General features: G+C 25.1%; 1 protein-coding gene across 3 annotated transcripts; it reads left to right on the forward strand.

Moving 5' to 3' along the window:
* The first annotated feature begins 2138 nt into the window (after positions 1 to 2138).
* Positions 2139 to 22660, forward strand: LOC129615897 (uncharacterized). 3 transcript variants are annotated; one of them, XM_055531308.1, is made up of 6 exons: positions 2139 to 2247; positions 3124 to 3584; positions 3678 to 3832; positions 19401 to 19553; positions 21789 to 21972; positions 22189 to 22660. In XM_055531308.1, the coding sequence occupies exons 2-6, from the start codon at positions 3158 to 3160 to the stop codon at positions 22530 to 22532; spliced, it is 1263 nt and encodes a 420-aa protein (XP_055387283.1). In that variant the 5' UTR covers positions 2139 to 2247; positions 3124 to 3157; the 3' UTR covers positions 22533 to 22660. The 3 variants fall into 3 exon arrangements, with proteins under 3 accessions (XP_055387283.1, XP_055387284.1, XP_055387285.1); XM_055531309.1 differs by lacking the exons at positions 2139 to 2247; positions 3124 to 3584; positions 3678 to 3832 and adding exons at positions 11045 to 11137; positions 17195 to 17820 and having other exon boundaries at positions 22189 to 22615; XM_055531310.1 differs by lacking the exons at positions 2139 to 2247; positions 3124 to 3584; positions 3678 to 3832 and adding an exon at positions 16989 to 17820 and having other exon boundaries at positions 22189 to 22615.
* The last annotated feature ends 888 nt before the right edge of the window (positions 22661 to 23548 follow it).

A 23548-nucleotide genomic window follows, 5' to 3' on the forward strand; every position in this document is an offset into this window, starting at 1 on the left:
TAATATCTAAAACCTGCAAATGTTTCAATCTTTTATATGTTGTCGTCTAGAATGAGAATGATATCAAAAATTTCATGAATACCGTTTTTAGCTAACGGTTAATTGTAACGGCCATTTTGTTGTTTTAAACATCAAGTACTCTATGATGAGTTAGAAGAAGACTACTACTACTTTTCTGCCTTTACAGAATAAAGAAATATGTTTGGGCTCTCGTTACAATAAACAATAAAAAATTGGCATTTTTAGGGCTATTTGAAGGGACATAACTTTTTGAGAAAAGAGAGAGCTAAAAATTTTCTTCTAAGGAAGTAAAAATCTATTTACATATATGTAAAATTTCAGTTGTCTATCTTAAAGGGTTTGCAAGTTTTGTAAACGGGTCCACGGACGGGCGGACAAAATGATACCAATAAGTATTGTTTTTCCTATTTTTCTTGGAAAAATGCTAACAATTAATTCACAAAAGGAAAACTAATTTACGTAATATTTATATGTACATGTGTTTGTTACATACTTATGTGTAATTACAAATTATTAGTATTTTTTTTACGAAAATCCTAACCATAACAATATCAAGTTCATTTAAATAAAGATACACACATAATTTATTCCCTGCAGCCAAAAATAAGAAAAAATAATTTTAAAAGAAAAAAAATAAAATATAAAAAAAATTTAAATTTTCAATAATACAAAAAACTTTTGTAAAATTAAAAAGTTTTCCTTTTGTTTTCTTCCATAATTTTTTAACACCCAAGAATTTCGTTCATAATTGACCAAATCAATTTTTATTGTAGTATAAAATTATATCGGGTATTATAAAAAAATTTCAAAGATCTAAAAGTATAAACACATAGGTTAAGATAGTTAATTTTATACCGAAAGTTATAAATAAAGTGTGTGTGTTTAAAAAGTTTACTCTTTTAAAATTTTCAATTTTGAATAAATTTTAAATATCCTTGTAAAGGATTAAAATATTTTAGACCTTCTAAAAAACCTTCAGTAAAGTAATTGCCATTAATTTTCATTTTAACCAGAAAAACTTCCAAGAACTCCATAACCTGATTAAATCGAATATATATACAGGGTTGTCCACATAAAGTTGCAAATAATTTCAGAGTTCCAGTGTAATGAGAGGGCATGCATACATACTCGTTTTCAAGCTACAGTATGTTGAAAAAAAATCGTTCCCAGATTTTCCCTTCATATAAATAAATGCTTAATAACTTCAGAATCGTATCACATGAAGTAACCACAAGACACTTGTTTGAAAGATAATTGATAGATTTTTATTTTTGTTCTTACATTTAATTATATCTGACTTTTAGTTTTTGAGAAAAAGTTATACAAAGTGAGAATTTTTGGATTTTTTTTTTTGAAAAACACGAATTTTTTTCCTGAAAATTGATCAAAGAATCATAAAATTGCTTGAATTATGAAATTAAATCATAAATTCCTTTCCAGAAGCTAATTGAAATTTTAGTAGAAATATCTACTAAATGTCAAATATTAAGATTATGGGAAGAGAATTGTCAAATAAAATTGTTTGGAATATTTTATGACCGACAATTATAATTTGAAATAAAATGTAAAAAACTTTCTTACCATACTGTACTTTACTTATAATGACAGTAAAATAAATATACAGATTGCATTAATAATACTAAGTAATACAATGTTATTTTATACATTGTATATGTCCATGTTTATATGTGTGTATTGTATTTATTTGGGGTAATATGGATATTATAGTTTTAAATATTTACACAATATGATTTCAATAAATACAATTTAAAATTTATTTATTTATATAATTTACATATAAAAAATTTTTATGAAAATTCACAAAATTAAGTTAATTAAAGAAGTAAGTAAAAATGTATATTAAGATGCGATACAATTATTTTTATTTATGGAACTCAATTCTAATCGTATATTATGAATTAAAATCAGTATTAATCGAAAAGTTATAGAGTTAATATTAAATATTAAAGACTAATTGGGTACTATAAAATTACGGAGAATTTTTTTTTTTGTAAAAACGGAATAAAATGAAATTTATAAATTTGAGTTACGGATTTTAGAAAGTGTTTTAATAAAATTTCAAAATATTTTGCATGAATGAAATTTAAAAAAAATATTAAAAAATTAACTGTAATACCGGAGAATTTGATTTTTTTGTTCTTTATATAAAAGGGACAATAAGTTTTGTTAAAACATTCTAATTAAAACAGTGAACTCATTATATAGGTAAATTCGGCTTACAATTACATGGGAGAATTTCGTCTTATAAGAGGCAGTGAAAAATAGAGTATAGATTTCAAATAGCTCTAAAAATAATGCTTAATGCTTTAAGAAAGAATTGTTATACAATTATATTTCTAAAAAATCAATGCACGTATTAGCTAAAGTTGAGATTTATTAAAAAAAACTGTTTCTGCCGAAAATTAATAATAGAGTGATGGAAGAAAGGGAGGGGGAATGAGAGGATGGGAGAAGAAGAGAAGGGAATGAGAGTCTATAGTGTATAGCAATTTTATGTATATGAAGCAATTTTTGAATTCGATTTATATTAATTTGTTTCACCATGTATCACGATGCAAATATCTCCGCATACGTAAATATGCATAATATATAAATAAATATTATGTATAACAATAACAGTTTAAGTACATACTTAAAAATATTGCTGTTTATTGACATAACCTATTAGCAAATAAATGTTATGATTTTGGAAAAATTGTTTCGTATTAAAAAATTGTATTACAAAGTCATAGAATATAACAAACAAATTTAGATTTGTAAATCAGCAGCATAGTGGCTTCATTCAGATTTCAGAGTAACATTTCCTAGGATCGAGTTAAATGCATTTTATAAATTTTTTATCTTGTGAATAATTTGTAAACAGAACTCTATTTTGTGCAGAAATTCTGTTACATAAAAATGAAAACTATCTTTTGAGCATGAATATTGAGGATTTGAAACTTATTTTAAATGCAAACAGATATTCAAGACATAATTCTTCCAACCTTTACTGATTCTAAATTCTAAAATTTTAAAAATTTTTCAACTTCCATTATCTTTATTATAATATGTATCGTATAATAGTTTTATTTTATTTTGCAGCTTCTCTAATTTTTACAATACAATATTTTAAATAATGCCTCATACTTACGAAACAAATTTTGATATAAAACATATTAAATATCTTGCTGTAATACCAAGAATAATTTTGGCATTTATACCATTTCAATTTACATCAAAATTATTGGATGCATGTTTTGTATTATTTATTGTCACACCTTTAGTTGTAGCACATTGGAATTCAACATGGGCACTCATAGATCATTATGGAAAATTTTATATAAAACCAGATTATACATTTATATTTGGTTTTATACTTCACATTATATTTGCAATATTAAAAGAATTTTTACATCAAATTATTTCGAAAAAATCTGAAAATAATAAAAAAACTTATTATCAATTTATTCGTACATTATTATTAAAATTGTATACATATTTGTTTGCTTGGGGTGTTAATATGCATTGGCGTGGCGGATGGTCTATACTTGATAATGTTACAGGTATTTCAATTATTTCCTTTGTTTCAAAATTTATTTTAAGTCATTTTAAATTAAATTTTTTAATAATTCGAAAATATTTGAATTTTCATCTAGGTACTGAAATGTGTTCAGCATTTATGCAAGTTTTTGCATGTACAACATTATTAATTTGTACAAAATCAATGCGTAATTTATCAGCACCACCAACATACATAATTATTGATTCAAAAAATACAATGAGCAATTTTCCAACAATGTTTCGTACAAAGGTAAGCTTTCTAAATTTCTATGTTGCAAGAATAATAAAGAGTTCAAATGATTCAAAGCATTGAATATTTGGTGGGATCGTTTAGTATATTACATAGAACGTTCTTTGATAAAAACAAAAAAATACATACATACATACATACACACTGGCATGTAGATATTTAAAAAAAAAGCTAAAAAGGGGTAGAAAAATTTTATTTTGAAAGTTTAACATACAGATATACAAACACATACACATATTAGTATTTTTATATAAATTTTGTTAAGTTTAAAGTGACCATATACTATGATATGAAAACCTGGTAAAATAAGATACCTATCCTTAAGAGGGACCTATGAAAAATTACAATTAATATTTAATTTCGAAATAAATGTTTAGAAATTGTAGAAGAAACGGCCAGTGTTACGACAGTCGAAGGAGTTTATGGGCGAGTATAAGTAGAAAAGTTTAAGGAAGATCATGGGATGTCTACGGAACACGTGAGAATCTTTAAGCTTTATCCTAAGCGAGCCGGTTCAGGAGACATCTTGGCAAGTTAGGTTTGTGGAGCTATGACACTTGTTGATTGGGGAAGAGGAAGAGACCTCGAAAGCGTCTCATTTTGGAATGTGGAGCTTTCGTACACAGAAGCTTCTGTGTGGCTCTGTTTTGACACAAAACGCGCAGCAAAGCATTGGCCCTTACAAGATATTTGAAAGATTTAACAAAATTACAATTTAACAATCTTTAATCTAACAAATCGAAAAACCATATAATTCAGTTTGTATAACAGAGTATATAAGGGAATTACTAATATCCTTCCGCCTGGAGAAAGATTATCCACCATCTTGGTGAATTCGGCCAAAATATTACCAAATTTCAATTATAGTAAATTTTTTTACGTATTAAAACCATACGAAATTTCTTCCAAGACATATTCTATTCAAGTTCTCGCCAGCTTTTCATAAAATTTAAAAAGAATTCTCTTTTGTCTTGAGAGTTCTGTTCTGTTTCTTGTCTGTTTCGATAATTTTTCAAAATTATTTTTGGTCAGAATTTCTTAGAACTTGGCCTCCAGAAATTCTTGAAAATTTACTTCCCTGCTCCTGTTGCGTTTCTTCTTCTTCTGCTTTGAAAACGAAAGCATATTCCTTGTTCGTTTCCCATATCGTATAAACATATATCGTATATTATAGTTTTATATCGTAATTTTTTAAATTTCGTAATCGGTAGTATTTAGTGGAGTTTACATGCTTCATCTGACGATTGACAACAATAATATTACATATAATTGACGTTAAAATTTTAGTGCTTTAAATTCATTTCCAATTATTATCATTAATCATTTCCAATTACTTTAATCAAAATTTAATCCATTTTAATTTACACTCTTTCTTAAAAAGATCTTCGCGGCTTTAAGTTAATAAAATTAAAAAACAAAAAACGCTTAGAATGCTCTTTATATGTCATAATATTATGATTAATCTGATTTTTAAGTAAAGATAGTATGTAGACTTGTTTTTATCATTTGAAATTATGTTTAAAACAAAAGAAGAAGAGAAGAGCAATAATATTATGTGTACAAAATTTTTACGTTATTCAGTACGTAGATATGTGTATAAAATTATCAGGTACTAAAAGTTTTGTGTCATTTTTTCCACTGTTTCAATGTAATGAAGGTCGACGTACAATAATCAGATAATGTATGTTGTTTTTGTTGTAAATATGCGTGTAAATATTATCAAATTTATCATATATGTATATATATATACAAACGCAATATCCATACGTATATATATTTATACATTATTGTACCTTGCATTCATATACATATACATATCTATACATAATCAGCTAATCTTGAATATTGTTTAGGTAGGTCGAAAAACAAAAATAAGAAAAAACAAAAATGAAAATTAAAAATTTTCTTCTCTTTAGTACTATAAAATAATCACCCCTTAAAAATATAATAGTTTTGTTGTATTAAATTTTTTTCTTGTATACTAAAAAACATACTAACACAATTTAATTTATACGCGATGTCGTTTTAAGTATACCACAATGTAAAATAAGTTTCGGTCAATTTTGAGAATAAAAAAAAAAATCTGTATGCAAACATTGAAGAAGATTTTATATTTATTTTCGCACCCCTAAAAAAATATTATTTTTTTTTTGTTTTCTTTCAATTATTCAAATAACATTAGAATTTAAGCAGCGCATGTGAGTATGGCTTTTATGTGAGAGTGACATCTACTTTGTAATTCCTGAATTACATAGAAATTAAGTAATTTTGCTATTTAAAAAAGTAGAACAAGAGAGTATAATAGATATTTACATTTTATAAAATACTGATACAGAAAAAATTTTATACAATTGCGTTGCATTTGTTCGCTCTCTTCTCTCAATTTTGTCATCTGCCGGGTTAATATACCAAGGGTTTATTAAGTTGGCCTATTAGAATTAATAACGAACCTTGATCAAAATTGGTTTTGTAACTGGATGAAAAATGAGCAAATAGTTAATTTTATTATGTATTGACAATTGCTATTGGCGGCATGAGCGGCTTTTTCTTATTTGAAATGAATTTCTTTATTTATTTTCGAATATTATAAACGTGTATTTGCATTCTCTTCGCTAATATAAAGAGATTGTACATTACGAAAATGTTTTTCAAACAATTTGCATTACTTAATAATACTCTCATATTAGCAGATTTTCCCTTACAAGCAAATATTTAACAATCAAAGTTACTGACTATCATTCTAAGAATATTAAACTAACTAACAGATGATTTAAAGTTTAAAATATTTTTGTGTATAATGACTAATTCGTGTGACAATTTCATGATTTTCTTTAATGATCAACAAAAACTTTATTACTCGTATTAAAACAGAATACAAAAATTTCACAATTAATGTTAATTTATTCCACGATAATTTATTATTTTACATTGCAAACTTTTTAGGGAAAATTCAATTGAAATTTAATATTTTTAACTTTTTCTTTACACAAATAAAATATTGCATAAAAACTGTAATAAACAAAAGTAAAGTAATAAAATAATGAAAGTAAAAAAGTATGTTGCCTGAAAACGACGAAAAATTATTTAGAAAAATCGTGTAGTAGAAATTTTAAAAATAATGTGCAATTTTACATCAAAAACATTAAATATTAACATAATTATGCCTAAGTGTGGTCCTTACCTAAGTTTTAATTATATTGTCATATGAAAAAGATTGATAAGCTGTAGAAACAAGCAATGTCTTCTTCACCTAAATAACAAAGCGCCATTGCAACATCTATCGCGAGAATGTGAAATGATAGTCCACTTTAGCCTATGTGTGATTTCAAAGAAAGCTTACTTGGTCCCGCTAGTCCGTACTACACTGCCATAGTTTTCTAGCATCCCAGATATCCGGTCATGCTACAACCCATCTCTTAGCCATCTTACCCATATTACAATGTTAATTGAAAGTGCCGACAGCAATGACAATATCCTTCCTGCTCGAAGCCAACAGAACTTCTGTTCTTGATTTATCTCTTCTTAATTATATTGCTTTGATCGTGCCGCATATCGAAATGACATCCCAAATCTTCTTGAAACCTGGTTGGTCGACCACATATTGTCTCATTTCGTTGCTTATTTCTCAGTCCTGACCATCGCAAGCATTTCAGTTTGAACCATACTACAGTAATTAGGCAGCCTAATAAATATCTCCAGACCTAGCCGCTCAGAAAACACTACCGCCCCAATTTCACTAGACGTCCGAGAGTTATTCATATAAATAGAAAAATGTTTTGCCTTCAATAAAGATTACTCCCCATTTTTCGCTCCCAGGAAGCAGGACATTATATTCAGTCAGGAAATCTGATCTGTGAAGTTTTTAATCTTTAATCATACTGTTTTAGTTTTTAAGACGTTTGTTTTTTGTCTCGAGCTTCCACGTTTGTTTTTTGTCACACACTTTTAAAATATTAAAATTAAAAACATCAGAATCAATTTAACAGCCTCCAAACGAAATTTCAACTATCATCACATAATAATATATTGTGATATTTCATTGCGGATACAATAATGTATATAGAGACACAGGAAGCACGTTTAAAAAAAAAAATTGAAAATTAGTTTTTATTAAAGCTTAAAATGCAATAATATTTTTAGATTTTTCAGAATAGAAGTATAGTAGACAATAATGTACATATAATAATATTTGAGACTCAATGAAGTGGCATTTTTATATTATGAACAAAATAATTTAGTTTCATTCAAAAAGTTGCCATTTAAAGAGATTTGTTTTCTTTTTTATAATTTTTAACATAAATTAAAGAATAAAAATTTTGATTTAAATAATAAAAAATTTAAAACTTTTTATAAAATTTAAAATTTTTAAGTATTAAAAACGCGAATATTTCAGAAATACAGAAGATTAAATAAAGTAAAAATTTTATTATTAAAATAATTAAAAAAAAAAAAATTATATAATTGTTAATGAACTTTAAAAATTTCGCATTAAAAACATTTTTTTTTTTTATACGATGCTCATAAACGAAACTTGAATTTCATAACGTGAATTTTTTAATATTTCGCAGATTAATTGAAGTTTTTTTATTGCATGTTGAATTTTAAATTTACCCCATAAATTTAATTTACGTTTTAAAAACTTAATTTAAAAATTTAATTTAAAAGTTTATGCAAAACAAAAAACGAAAAATAATTAATTTTCAAATTATTTTAAAAATAAAAAAATTTTAATGTTAAAAAAAAAAAAAGTGTGATCTATTGTTAAGAGAAATAACATTTTTACTTTTAATCATTTTTATTTTTAATTATTTGAATTTATTAAGAAATGATTTTATTCGTAATTTACATTATTTAAATTTATGATTCAATTGATATTAGACTTCTATTCGATTCATTGTACTCGTATTTTAAAAAAAATACAGTAGACAGTAGTAGTAATTACAAAAGTACCGGCGCATTCAGTGAGAGAAAAGTTTAAATTTTATTTGTAAATTTTTACTGCCATCTATACTTAAAATTTATAATATTTGTTATTCTCTATTTAGGAAGAAAATATGAAAGTCAGAAGACTTCAAAAGTTTTTATAAATTGAGAGTATTTTGTAAATCAAATATTCTTTTAATATACTTAGATCTAATTATATAGGAGTAAAATATCGTTTTCTTATATTCAAAATTTGCAAAAAATATGACAATGAGTTTGCAAAAAAAAATATACAAATAAGCAACGGAAGCGTTGAAAAACTTAAATTTCCCATGTAGTATTTATACGTCCACTTTAATGTCTATTTGTAATGTCAAATTTTCTCAGTAATCTTTTTTTCAAATTTCAAAATTTTTTTGTATACAAATGTTTTTGTTAAGTAAAAATATCAAATATAGCATTCAAGCTAAACATGCAAACTCAAAATTTAAAATACACAATTTTCACAAAACTATGCACCCGTTTTACATTTATAAAGTCTTATTTAATAGATATAGTTGACAGTCAGTTTTCATTCATAAATATTTCTCTTATCTATATCCCTTTGGAAATAGGCTATTAAATTTACAATTTTATAAAATTTTTGTAAAAAATTTTTGTATTACAATTCTTATAGTTTATCTTTTATTTTAAAATACCTATATATATATAAATTATATATGAGCACAACCCTCATAATATTACTGAGCTTATGAAATTTATTACAATAGACGGCTCCGAATTTTTATATGGCGAAAATAAATGTAAAACAGTTAATATTTAATTTTATAAATATATAGTCCCATTTGTTAACTATATTGGAATATATTCGAGTGTATTAAAGTGTTATATATTGTATATGAAAATGAATTATGGTAATGAAAGGGTTAATTCAGTTAATTAAAATTGTTATAATTATTTAATATATATTCATATTTTTTTTTATTTATCTCTTACATTTATAAAATTTTTTTTTTTGTCAGATTTTAATAATAATTTTATTTAATTATGCATTCATAAAGTTTAATTTGTTTTGTTTTTTTTGGGTAATAATTTTACAATTATTTAAATATGGGTTTTTTTTTCTAATTTAATTTTCTTTACATCGCATAACCCGCTTAAGTAATGAATTCAAAGAACTATGTAAAAAACTTTAATTTCTCTTTTTTTTTGTTTTTTTTTTTTGTAATTTAATAAATTTACCTAATTAACATTTCAATACATTTAAATAAATCTTAGATAAATTTATAAAATAGTTAAAATTTTATAAAAATAAAAAAATTAAGAGAGAGTGTATTAGATTATAAAATTCCATTTCTCTTTGTTAAAAATTAATTCTGATGTTGAAAAGCTTCTCAGCATATACGAGTATGTAAGCAAACTTAATCAAATGTTTATTATTAGTATATTGCGCTTAGAAACATAAAAAAAAAAAAACAACAATAAAAAATGAATTAAAAATAAAAACAAAAGAATATAAGAAGTTTGTTTATCTATATACTTATACTTTAAATACTTAGAACCAGAGTAAAGATTAGATATTGTGTACCCTATTAATACTTTTTTTTTTTATATACATATATATATTTTGTATAATTATTACAAACGATTTTACACATTTGTGCCGAAGAAAACATTAATTTATAATTTTTTTTTTTCTATATTTGATTATAATAAAAAATTTCTATATTAGTAGTTTAGTTAGTAGCAAAAGTAAATTTTAAGTAGTTACATTATACCTGTATAATAATAAAAGTAATGACTGGCTTTTCTAAAGAATATTAGACAATAAAAAAATAAAATTTAAAAAGTTATTTTTTTAATCTTTGAAAAGTTATTGAAGTGAAAGGAAGTAAAATTTACGAAGAAGAAGAAAAAAAAATTTTTTTTTTTTTTTTTTTAAATTAAATTTAAATATTTTATTTATTATTTTAATCTGTGAGCTATAATTGTGAATGAAATAAGAAAATATTAAATTATTTGAAAATTTTATAATAAAAATTAAATTAAATTATAAAATCAGAATTAAATCTTATAATTATACACAAAAAATATTCCAAAATTATAAGTTCTAAATTGACAACATTTGAAAAATATTGTTCAAACTAGTGAACTAAAAACACAAAAACCAGTGATTTGAAAATTAAAATAGAAAAAAAATAACAAAAAAAAAATTTTTCTCAAGTGTTTAATAGAAAAAAAATTTTTTTTTTTTTTTTTTATTTAAATTTTTAGTTTTAAAATTATTTTTTTTTTTTTCTCAAGTGGGCTATGAATAGCTGATATTAACTACAATTATTTTTTATTTCTTAATTTTAATATTTAATTTAAGTGAATTTTAAGGTAAGATAATGAATTTTTTTCAAAAAGTATTTTGTTGCAAAAATATAATCAAAATATAGAAGAATTTGCGAATATTTCATTATTGATAAAATATTTAAAAAAAATTTTTAAATCAAGATTAATATTGTACACGGGTTATTTTTAATTTTATTCTAATATGCGCGGATAAGAATTGTTGCGCATAATATGCTAGATAAACTTATTATAAAGAGAGGATTAAGATTTTATATTTCCATATTCCTTTCAGGATTAAGTTAAAAAAATTTACAGTTTTGGAATAGTTAATAATAATGATCAATAATTTTAATAATGAGAATTCAATTTATTATTAATTATTAAATTATACTCGTATAATCTTTCGAAGATTGAGGAAATATTTATTATTTTTTTTTTTTTTTTCAATAAATTCCAAAACTGAACATTTATTCATGTCATAGAGAACCGGCATCTTATTTATATTATATTTATATAATCACTAAAATATTGTTTTGGAGATATATCGAGTTGGAAAACTTCCGACGGACTTACCACAAAATGGTTTACGATTCCGTTCTAGTTGTTCGACCCTTTTATTTGGACTATTGAAAAATAACATCCCGAAAGTGAATAATTTGCAATATGTTCTAAAATTAATCTAAAACTTTTTTAATAAAATTAATCTAATAAAACTAATAAAGGGTGTCCCAATATATGGATGAGGGCGACAAGGTTGCAAGATATGGATGCGGACGGCATGTGGTTTCAACAAGACGTTGGCACATACCATATAGCCTGACAATTGTATTACTGCATTACAATTGTATTACTGCATTAGTCATTTCTTGGTCTGGTAATTTCTCGTTTTGGTGAACAGAATTGGACGCTTAGCCCAGATCATGCGATTTAACGCTGTTGTTATTTCGGTTTTTTTGACGTCTAAGGTTTATTTCAACAAGCACACGACCACCCACGCCTTGACATTTTTGTAAAATAAGCATTGAAAATTTTTAAAAGAATTTGTGTGTTAGCAAACTCGTGGTGGCCATTAACCCGATTTGCTATTCCATACATAACCCTATACTATATAAATCAATAAAAATTTTACAAGTTTTTTATATAAACCTGGTTTTTCTATCAAAATTACTTCTTGCGTGAATTTTGGTACACTCTTTATAATATTCTGCTAATTTTGTATTTTAATGAAGAAAACGAAAACAGGAAATTACCAATGAAATTTACCAATTTTCATAATAATTTCAACAATAATTCAATAAATACAAGTCTTGAAATCCTTATATAGCATAGTCAAATTTCTCTTTTAATGTGACCTTGGATATTGCAAATCATATACAAAATAATCCGAAATAAAACTCTTCGTACATGTTAAATACTGATTTATGCATATTTTTTTGGAATCATTCCAAAAATGATTTATTCAAAAGGATTTTTACTAATTAATTTCACTTAAATCTTTTGCTAATTTTGTTCATTTAAATAATTTTCGTTTGTGTATAATTTTTAAATGAAGGCTCCGATTCAATATTCGATGTTAATCGATAAATAAATTTTTATAAGGTTTGCATAAGAAAATGAATTTGGAATATTTTAAATGATTAAAAAATTTAAGATGAGATCCTTCTATTTGATATAACTATTCTGACAATCATGAGTCAAATATCATATGGCTACAGTATTTGGTTCTAAATAAGTTTATAATTAGTGCTAAATCGAAATGATTTAAAAATTTTCAAAAATCCGTCTTAAGAGGAAAATTTCTATAACAATGTAATATTATGTAAGAATTAAAAAAATATTATTCTTAGAGGTATTGGTATGAAAAGCTCTTCTTAAGGTGGAAAACACTTAAATATTAAATAATAAATTTAGAATTATCCAGAAAATAAATTTACAAAATTAATTTTAAAAACGAGAAAAAATAGAGTCGATCGCAGGTACCAGGTACCCGAACCAGTACGCCATTTTAGGGATGGACAGACAAAACTAAATCGACTCAGAATTCGACGCTGATCAAAAACATACACCTGAGTCTATATCTCAGACCATTTCAAACGGTAAGGTTTCAAACGGTAAGGCAAATAATTTAGTATATTCTTCGAACATTCGTACGGTATAATAAACACCCACAGAATGATCAACTTTCTCTTATTAATTATAATTCTCTCAATTCTAATAATGTACAATTTCCAAGTATACATAACAATTAGTTACATAATATGCAACTTATTACAATTCGATTTCCTAAAAATAAACATCACTGTAAATTCCAATTTGAAAGCGTGGTTTTTATTTATTCTTTTATCTATAAATTGGAAATTATTTTTAATTATTATTGTGAATGTTTTCGGTGGAAAAATTTTTACATGTAAAAATAATTGCTTAATTTATATCAAAAATTTCCAAACTTTAAATAAATTTTAATTGTTAGATAATATTGGAAAAATAATACAAAAAAATTTATATTATTACGCAGAAATTTAATGACTAACAATAATTTGATTTGATAAGTTCATTATAGGTAAATCATAAGAAAACAAATTGATTCCATTGATTACAGTATATTTAGAGCTTTATAGTGCGCCCGTTACTTAGTATAGTATAATAATTAAATATTGCTTAAAGCGCCGTTTAAAACTATTTAAAAACGCCGATAGAATATTATTATTTGAGTTTTGATTTGAAAGACAATAATTTTTGTAAGCTTATGAGCACACGAGTATTCTCGGAATGTATCATTATAATCATAAATAATAAAATAATTTGATATTCAAAATCTTCAAATAATAAATAAATAAATATGAAGAGATTAAAAAAAAATTGTAATAAAAAATCAATAATTTTATTGATAAATTTTTAATTGTTCTCTCTAAAACTTGAATAGTGTGTGAAATTTTGGTAGGTGATTGGTAACTTTTTCTAATGGGTTAACAAAACTCTTTTCGAAATATGTCTGCCAAAGCAAACACGTTCTCAAATTTGCCTAATAGATGTTTTGCCGTGTCGCTATCTTGGGTGGTCCTAGGAGATAGTATCAACTAGTATACCTAACCTGTAATCTTTGAACAACTCAGGTTGTCTATTTCTCGCCCCACTCTACCTTTTTTATTCGGTTATGAATTTTTTAATGTGAGAAAATCACACGCGTCTTGAACGGTTCTACTTCTAACCGTTCAAGACGCGCATAATCTATGTGCCCAGAACCAAAAATTTTTTAGTTCTCCAGAATTAATCTATTCCATAACACTCAAAAGTTCAGTTCTTAATTTTTAATTATTGTTAAAATAAAAGAACTAGAAGAAGAGAGGTAAGAAAAGCTATTCAAGAACTAGGTTGTTTCTATCACTCCACTGACACTCCTACTCATTGGCCTACTGGCACTAAAATGGTTTCTAAGTGAAAAAATAACACGCTTCGCCACTGTTAACAGCAAATGGCAGTTGGGCGAGGAGCAATATAGAGAAAGCCGAATTATTTGCTGATCACTTAGAAAGCATATTCACACCAAACGAAATAACATCAGATGTGAGTTTAGTAGAATCTATCGCAAATGAAGCAAGAACCATAGCGCCACTTACTGAAGTAGAAATTGCGGAAGAGATAAGATTTATGAAGTTAAAAAAATCGCCAGGTTTTGATCTTATTACTGCGGAAGTACTAAGAGCTACCAGAAGAGGTTTTGAAATATTTGATGAAAATCATGAACGCAGCTATAGATTTTGAGTATATTCCTTGTGCTTGGAAAGTGGCAGAAGTAATAATTAACACAAAATACCAATTTCCTTATGGAAGGTAATGTTTGGTCTGCAGGACCAGTTTTACCCGTTCAGAGTTTAGGTGACTTTTTAGGGCAGAAGTCACGTCCCCAACTTTCGGAGGGAAAAGGCAGGTACCGCCTTTCGGGATTTTTTCATTAAGTAGAAAATCAAAATATAAGAAGCTTAAATATCTTATAGATCAAGTCAACATTGTCAATTTCCAGTTCTAAATCATTCAGAATTTTAATTGAATAGTAAAAGAGATTAAAAATATAATTTTCAGCTCTTAATAAATTTTCATGTCATTTATACTTACTATTTATATTTTACACTTCTTATCAAATACAAAAACCAGATAATGTGTCGAGTTTCGAAAGCACTACAACGTGTGTTTGTTTATTTAAATTAGTATACTTAAATGCTATGCAAAGATATTAAAGATTAAATTATTTTACTCAATATTAATGACGTATTTTTAAAATTTTGCAATTTTCATTTTATGTTACCAAAACAAAAAAACAAACTAATTATTTCATATGTAAACTGAATTTTTTAAGACTAATTATTATAATACAGTTATGTGTAGTATGTACGTTAATAATTATTTAATTAGTTTATTACATATTCATAAATGCTATTCATAAAGGTAAATAGATCTGAATTTAGTATATATTAGTTTATGCAATGTTATAATTTAAAGTGTGCGAATATGAACTGATAACTCTTAGAACTAATTGTAATGAACTTGTAAAATAACAAAAAAAAAATTATATCATCATAATTATTATATATTGAGAGATTAGAGATGACTGAGTAACTTAGTTTAGTAACTAAGATGAAGAATCAATAAGATAAAAATTATATCAATAGTTTGTCAACGTGTGTTTAAAAATATATAATAATTATAAAATGCCCAAGAAATTTCGGTTGAAGAACTATTACCATAACCACTATTATATGGCTCATTTATAATTTTATAAAAAATAAAAGGAAAGGCATTCAAATTTTAGTTCTTTCAAACTTTACATAGTAGCTTGTAGGTAGTACCTTGTTAGGAGGCCCGTGAGCCTGGTTTCCTCCATGCCAGCGTCTTGTAAGTCGAGGTTGGAATCACCATCATGGCATACATCAACCCTATTAGGAACGAGGAGCAAATCCATGCTCTTCCTAAGATGGTAGCCTATGAAACTACTGCTCCGTTATGCTTTCTGTATAAAAGCTGAATATAAAAAATTACTCATAATTATTTCACTTCATTTTTCATCTCTACCTATTCTCCATTTACGTGGATCGCACGCAGTTGGCCGAGCCTTTTTCTCATAATGAAGGGTACCTAACACTGCGGCTTTCTCCACCAATGTTGGATCATCGGCAGATACTTTTACACAATGTCGCATAGGACGCTCTCCATTCACGAACCAGGCTCCACATCAGAGGAGACGATATCGTACCCTGTCGATACCCTCTGCCCAGGTGTATTCTTATAGTTCTTTGTCTCACCTTAACCTCTGCCGGTCTTGTAGTAATGTTAACCATCCATAACCAGGTCGCATCCAAGTAAGCCCATGTCCCACTCACTATGACTCCACCTATTGCATCATGAAAATTGTTGTCGAAGGCGCTGTTAATAACTATGATGCTCATTTCGCTTTTTCACCATGTTCAAACATCTTTCTTAGAACATTTGTCAGTTAATAAAACAAGTGCCAGTCCAGCAAAACCGACGCCCTAATATGGGCAGCCGATCCAATCCTGGCATCGAGGTTCATTGGCCATCCCAGTCCCTTCATCTCTCCTCAACAAAGGCTTTCGGTAGGGGGATGATCTTCCTCTTCTTGATGTTTGGTAGGGGAGATGATCTTCCAATTCTTTTTGAGATAGCTTTTTAATGCCAAGAAGAGTTAGCTCCAGCATCTCCGTTATCGATTGTGAAGGAAGATTGCCTTAAATCTACCAACAAAAGCTTAGTCTTCTAATCATACCACGAAGGGAAAGCGAAGAAAAAGTTTTTGAACAGCCTCAACTGTTTAAAAGACTCGGATTGCTTAAAGTTATAGTGCGTAGGTATAGGTAATGTATTTCACGATCCTTAGACTTAGTTGTTGTTGATTTCTAGAGTCCCTTTGATACGTAGAATTGTTGAATTGGTTCTCCCCTGCAGAGTTTATTTGGAAGATCTTAATCTGTTTTATACATACCCAACAAATGAAAATTTTTTGCTTTTTAATATTCGCAATTCTTCTATAAAAATTGAATTTTTTAAGAACTTTTAGAAGGTTATAAAAAATGAATTTTTTTTTTTCAGACTAAACTTAATTATTAAAAAACAATTATTTTATATAAATGTAAAATAAAGAAAAACGAAAGAGGATAAATTACAAAATGCGAGAAAATTCAGTAAATTATTATGGTAGAGCAAAACCTAAAACAGTTTATAGATCACTTCATTCATCTTTACTTGCTTTAATAGATATATTATTTTCTTCATTAATAATAGCACCATTAGTTATTAGTTATTGGCGTGGAACATGGGAATTATTGGGTCATTATATTATGCCACATCAAATATTATTTTCAGCTTGTTTATCCTTTTTTATTGGATTATTTGGTCATTCATTGTTTGTAATTGGACAGCAATTTTTAGCAAATGCTCTTAATCCGGATCGTGTTCGTTTAACATATTATGTTATATCAAGATTTTATACATATGTTTATGGTTCAATATGTGTTAATGGATGGCGTGGAGCATGGATTCTAGTTGATTTATTTACTGGAAATACTCAATTATGGACCGTAGCTCTTGTTACTTTAATAGTAATATTGTTACTTGCTGGTACAAGAGGTTTTAGAAATTGCTGTGCAACACCATTTGCATTAATAACAGATTATAGAGATGGATATTTTGAAGTTGCGACAATGTTTAAGACGCTGGTGAGAAAATTTTGTTCTTCTTTTTAGAAATTTTATTGTTTTTTTTTTACAGTTGTATAACACATATTATTTATTTATTTATAATTTTTTCTTTGTGTACTTATAAAAATTAATAAGCTTCGATAGATCTTTTATTTACAACGTGGAGCCTCTTAATGAATTTTAAATAGGTACTCGTATATATTGAAATTTATAATCTTCCAATTTGTTATAAGAAAGCGCTCATTTATAGCTAAAAATGAATAATTATTTGTTTACAAAAATTATTTGTTTTAACTTTTATCAAGAGCAATTGTACTGCACAAAGAGAGTCGCCAGTAGTAAAATTTTTGATTATTTCCGTGCAAAAGATTATCTACTTTGTTTTGAAAACAATAATAATAAATATGTATATAACATAATAAAAAAATTAATAAAACATTAAAAAACAATTATGTACGAGTATATATATACATTGAAATTTATTAAATTTTATTTCACAAAGTTCTCAATTAATATTAATTATTTGAAACTGTTAATTCTCATGATAAGCTTTTCAACGATTATAAACTCGAGTGTTAAATGATTATATACCTTAAAGAGTTTATATTACTTTAAAATTAAATTCTTATAAAATTATAGTCCTAATGCTCTGCCATTATACCACTTGAGTGTGCTATAAATTGAAGGTATTCTCAGATTATTTAACTTATTTTATGGAGAACGTCTTAATTTAAGTAATAAAGATTTAAATTTGAAAGAAGAATAGGGAGAAGGAAAAATCATATCAAAAATTTCTAATCATGTATAACTTCTTTTAAACGTTTAAATCATAACTTTCTGTTATCATCTGTTATAATTAACATTTGTTGAAACTGTTATACACATACAATATTAACTGTTATACACATATAATCTCAACTGTTATACACATGTTATTTCTAATAAATATACAATTTCTTTGAACTTCATTTTAGTTTAATTGAAATTGAAATTATTTTGTATTATTATACCATATATTAAATAGACTGTTATACATATTTTTATTTAGTAACAATAGCACTATGAGTTCAATTTAAATTTTATTTTATTTTTTTTTAGAAAACAAGCCAATTTTAGTCTCATTATATTATAATAACTAAAAGAGAAAAAAATATAACAATATAAAAAAATTGATGGTGTAATGATTTTGCGAAATTATGAAGCTTTAAATTTTTCTTATCAAAATTTATTTTTGTACTTTTGCTTTAATAAATGTTTGAAATTAAAAAATTGAAAAAAAAAAAGTTTTATACAGATATCAAATGATTTGTTGTGTCTTTTCTTATATATTTTAAACTGTCTGACCTACCTTTTGTCTTCTGAATCATTTGAGCTTTATATATTTACCTATATATATTTTTTGTTATATATTGTTCTTATTTAATTATATTTTATATATTGCTACAATATATACCGTTATACATTATCATTATCAATAGATTGTATAGTATTTCAATTTGTTCTTTTTTTTATTTCTTTTAAATCGTAAGTTTTTTGTTATATTTAGTCGCAATTAATTTATATATGAATGTATAATTTTTTTTTTGTTTATTTAAAAGGGATCCAAAGAACCTGGTTTATATGTTTTGGATTGTTTATTCTCTGTTTTAATTGTCGGAACTTTAGTTGTTGTAGCGTGGCGTGGAGTATGGGTAATGTTAGATTTAACATTATATCCAACAAGTAAAGCACTCTCTGGATGGGGCTCTCTGGTAAGTATCACTTTTACTTTATATCAGATTTCGATACATACTTAAATTTTTTAAAAGAATAAGGCTAAAAATTCTACTTTTAATATAGATTTTAATATATAACAATATACAGATATACTTTTTCATAACAATATACTGTTATACATTTTCATATATTAATAATGTTTAAAGCATGTAATATAACTATGTAATCATATATGTATAATGTTGCATATTATAATATAGTGTATACTCACATATATTGTAATATCAAAATTTTTTAATCTATACTAATTTACCTATACGCTACTCATGTAATAGATAAGTGTAATTCTAATAAGGAACAACATGAGACATGAATGTTGTATATTATTGCAATTATTTATAATATTCAAGTGCATAACAAATAAATGCTTCACATACAATAGAAATTTTTGACTTACTATATATACAATTATATGTATAACAATTTATTTAGTTTTCAGTCTATATATATGAAAACCTTTTTGCTATTTCACATCCGCATATTTATTTTATTTAATTAAATATTTTTTTTTTATATACGTTTGTAATTCAAGTCACTACTTAATGGGAATTATATTTTGCCTTCAAAATTATAAAATTTATTACAGTTATTTTAATAGATTTTTTTAGCTTTAAAATTTTTATTTCTATTATAAATAGAAATTTTTCTAATCTGAATTCTAAATTACAGGTAATTGGCCTGTGTAGTCTGCTTGCTTAGTGAGTAAAATTATAATTGTAAGAAAGATTATGTATGGAAGTTTCAAAGTCTATCAGTAATTAATCAATATGGCATAATAATTACGTAATTGAAATTTATGCATTTATTTTTTAAAAATTGTAATCGAAATAAAGCAATGATTTTCAAAGTAGCACATTTTTTTTAAAATGTAATTTCATTTATTAAAAAAGAGAAATTGTTAAAAATTGCATGTCATTAGGCGAAAAACAAAAAAATTTAGAAATATTAATTTAAATTAATGCTTAGGCGGTTTAATTGTTTAAACACATAGTAATAGTTCTCGGAAGTTAGAAGTCATGTGGAAGGGCACCATATTTTAAGTTAGTAAAATGAACTACTCGGTCATATCACCATTTGGTTTTCTTATATACTTATATCTAATATGAGACTGTCCTTTTCTGATTAGAAGAATAAAGCTGCTATGTTGTTAAATTTTTTGCGGAATTCAGTAAATTAATATGATTCCAACAAAATTAGACCTAAAAAATATGGAATTTTTCGATTTTTGGGTGCATTATCTTTAAAAAGAACCGTGGAGAGGGAAGAAGAAGGAAAAACTGTGTTCTAAAAAATTAAAGAGTGTCAGACGGAAAAACTGACTGGTATATATAGACAGAAGAATAAACGAACATGTAGACAGACGGGCAGCTTGGAAGACAAAGAGACGGACCGGTGGACACACTGATCTGTGAGCAAATATGCTATCCGAAAGACACAGGTTCAGCAAATACACAGACAGATAGATATACGTAGGCTGACACATAACAGATAGCGTGCTATCATGGAGATGGACGAACATATTGAAAGGCAGATGAGCTAATAGAAAGAAGTCAATAATCATAATTTTTTTCATAATTGTTTTTGGAAATGTGCTTTCTTAAAAGGAAGAAAATATTTTTTAAAACTAATTTGTGCGAAATTGTCAAATTAATTTAAAATAATATTAAAATTTAAAAAATTCAATGCCACATTTTTTTTTTTATTATAAGAAGCGCTTAATTTCGTAATCTTTAGAAATGATGCTATGAGTATATGAGTGTTTTTTTTTATTGTTATTTTTAATTTATTCTTTTTTAATATATCACGTGATTCTTTGTATACAGTTAAATTTTTTTCACTATTGATTTAATTAACTATATACATATGTATATACATATATAAAAAGAAATTATCCACATATGTATATATAAATTTTAATATAGTTTCTTTTACGTCAAAAATGCCAACATAATAAAGCAAAAACAAAATTATACTAGCCATTTATATTTTACGATGGTTTTCAATTAAATTAATTTGCGGTGTAAAATTTTCTATTATTTCAATTTAAAATGTCTCTGAAATGAAATGAAATTTGCCCCAAAGATATTTTAATTCTTTTTTTTTTTGTATTTTAATTAATTCATATTCACATATACCAACGTACATGAATGTAAAAAAGTTTATTTAAATTTAATTATGTTTTTATTTATTTTATTTTTTTTTTAAATTAGATCATAGGATATATAATAGTAACGGTAACATTTGCTACACAACCAACAATACAATGGACATGTGAAAAAATCTCTGGATTATGTCGAATAATTGTTGCTGATTTATTTTTATTTATTAGCTTCCTTGGTACAGTTAATGTATGGCGAGGTGTTTGGATGTTAATCGATGTTTATTTATATTCTGGTAAGAATATATCGTAAAATTGTTGTATTATAAAACTGTTATACTATAAAAGTGTTATACTATAAAACTGTTATACTATGAAACTGATATATTATAAAACTGTTATACTATAAAACTGTTATATTATAAAACTGTTATACTATAAAACTGTTATATATAAATTGATTTCATTAGTAATAATAATTTAAATATTATTTTTTGTTTTTTTTTTTTTAGATGATCATGTTTTTAGTTGTTGGCTATCACATTCAGTATCATTTATGCTATTAATATTATTAAATTGTTCAAATTCTGTTTTAGTACGTGGTGTCTATATTGATTGTGAAGAACCGAATGGTGAATGTGTTGTTTTTCCAATACAATATGTCAGATTATTTTTTCAAAAAGAAAGATTAAAGAAACATAAAATGTATACAGATTCTCAAGAAGAAGAAAATTTAATATATGGTAATCGTAAATTAAATTGTAATGCAACAATAGTTAAAAGTGGAAATAATAATTTAAGTAATAAAATGAAAAATGATAATACAAGTATATTTAATGATATTAAACCAATTTAGTTATAATAATTATTTTTATTATTATTGTCATTATTATTATTATTTAGTATGTAAATTATTTGTTTTTTTAATTTTAAGTATTAAATATTAAGTAAAAGAAAAATTTATATTTAAATTGTTTATTTATAATTTAATTTTAATTAAATTAAAGAAAAAGAAACTAAAAAAAAAAGAAGAACCTAAAAACCAAATAAATTTTTTTTTATTACTTTTATTTTTTAAAAATTTACAATTTTACATAAAATTTTATTTACCATAGTATATAAAATAATGAATTATTCTATTTATGTATTCATGTATGTGTGTATAGTATACGAATATACTTTAAGTATTTAATGAAGTACATATGTGGGTACTATAGCTATATGAGAAAAATTAATATTGCAATTTTAAAACCTCGAACATTAAGAGAAAACATTGAATTTTATTTTGTTCTTGTTAAACATGCATATTATTATATTTATGTTTTGTATATAAATGTATTTTGTATATATTTGTATGTTCACATAAATATATGTATATGTAATGTAAATAACAAATGTAGAATTATACCAACCTCTAGTTTTTGTCCTTGATCGCAAGTAGGGGGTTCTATTGCAAATTCAAAATATTCTTTGTGCTATTTTATTTATTTTTCAAAAACAAAAACTGTATGTATATACATATTGCATATACATATATATTCATTTACAGGGTCATTAGTCAAAACATGTAATAAATATATATTGTATATAGTAATGTAGGAATATAATAGAAATATATACCCTTTACTTTATTATAATATATACTAATAAATTGTTGTTATAAGCGTATAATATGCAGACATGATTTTCATGGCAACATTTACTACACTAAGTATATTCTAAATGCAATATATGGCAGTACTATTGTCTAATTGTATACTCGTATTTGATTAATATAAAATTGAATTATTTTTTAATATTAATTTGTAAATATCAATTCAATAATTGATATAATTCTATATAAGCTTCTCGAAATAGAAAAAAAACATTTTT

Source organism: Condylostylus longicornis, unplaced genomic scaffold (genome assembly GCF_029603195.1).
Source record: "Condylostylus longicornis isolate FDR11 unplaced genomic scaffold, ASM2960319v2 ptg000153l, whole genome shotgun sequence".
Classification (NCBI taxonomy): Eukaryota; Metazoa; Arthropoda; class Insecta; order Diptera; family Dolichopodidae; genus Condylostylus; species Condylostylus longicornis.

What these genes read in the sequence shown, in the direction of transcription:
- LOC129615897 (XM_055531308.1), top strand. Translation starts at nt 3,158, where the DNA reads ATGCCTCATACTTACGAAACAAATTTTGATATAAAACATATTAAATAT. An exon ending in TATACTTGATAATGTTACAG is followed by an intron (nt 3,585 to 3,677) that starts GTATTTCAATTA and finishes ATTTTCATCTAG; the next exon opens with GTACTGAAATGTGTTCAGCA. An exon ending in CAACAATGTTTCGTACAAAG is followed by an intron (nt 3,833 to 19,400) that starts GTAAGCTTTCTA and finishes TTTATTTAAAAG; the next exon opens with GGATCCAAAGAACCTGGTTT.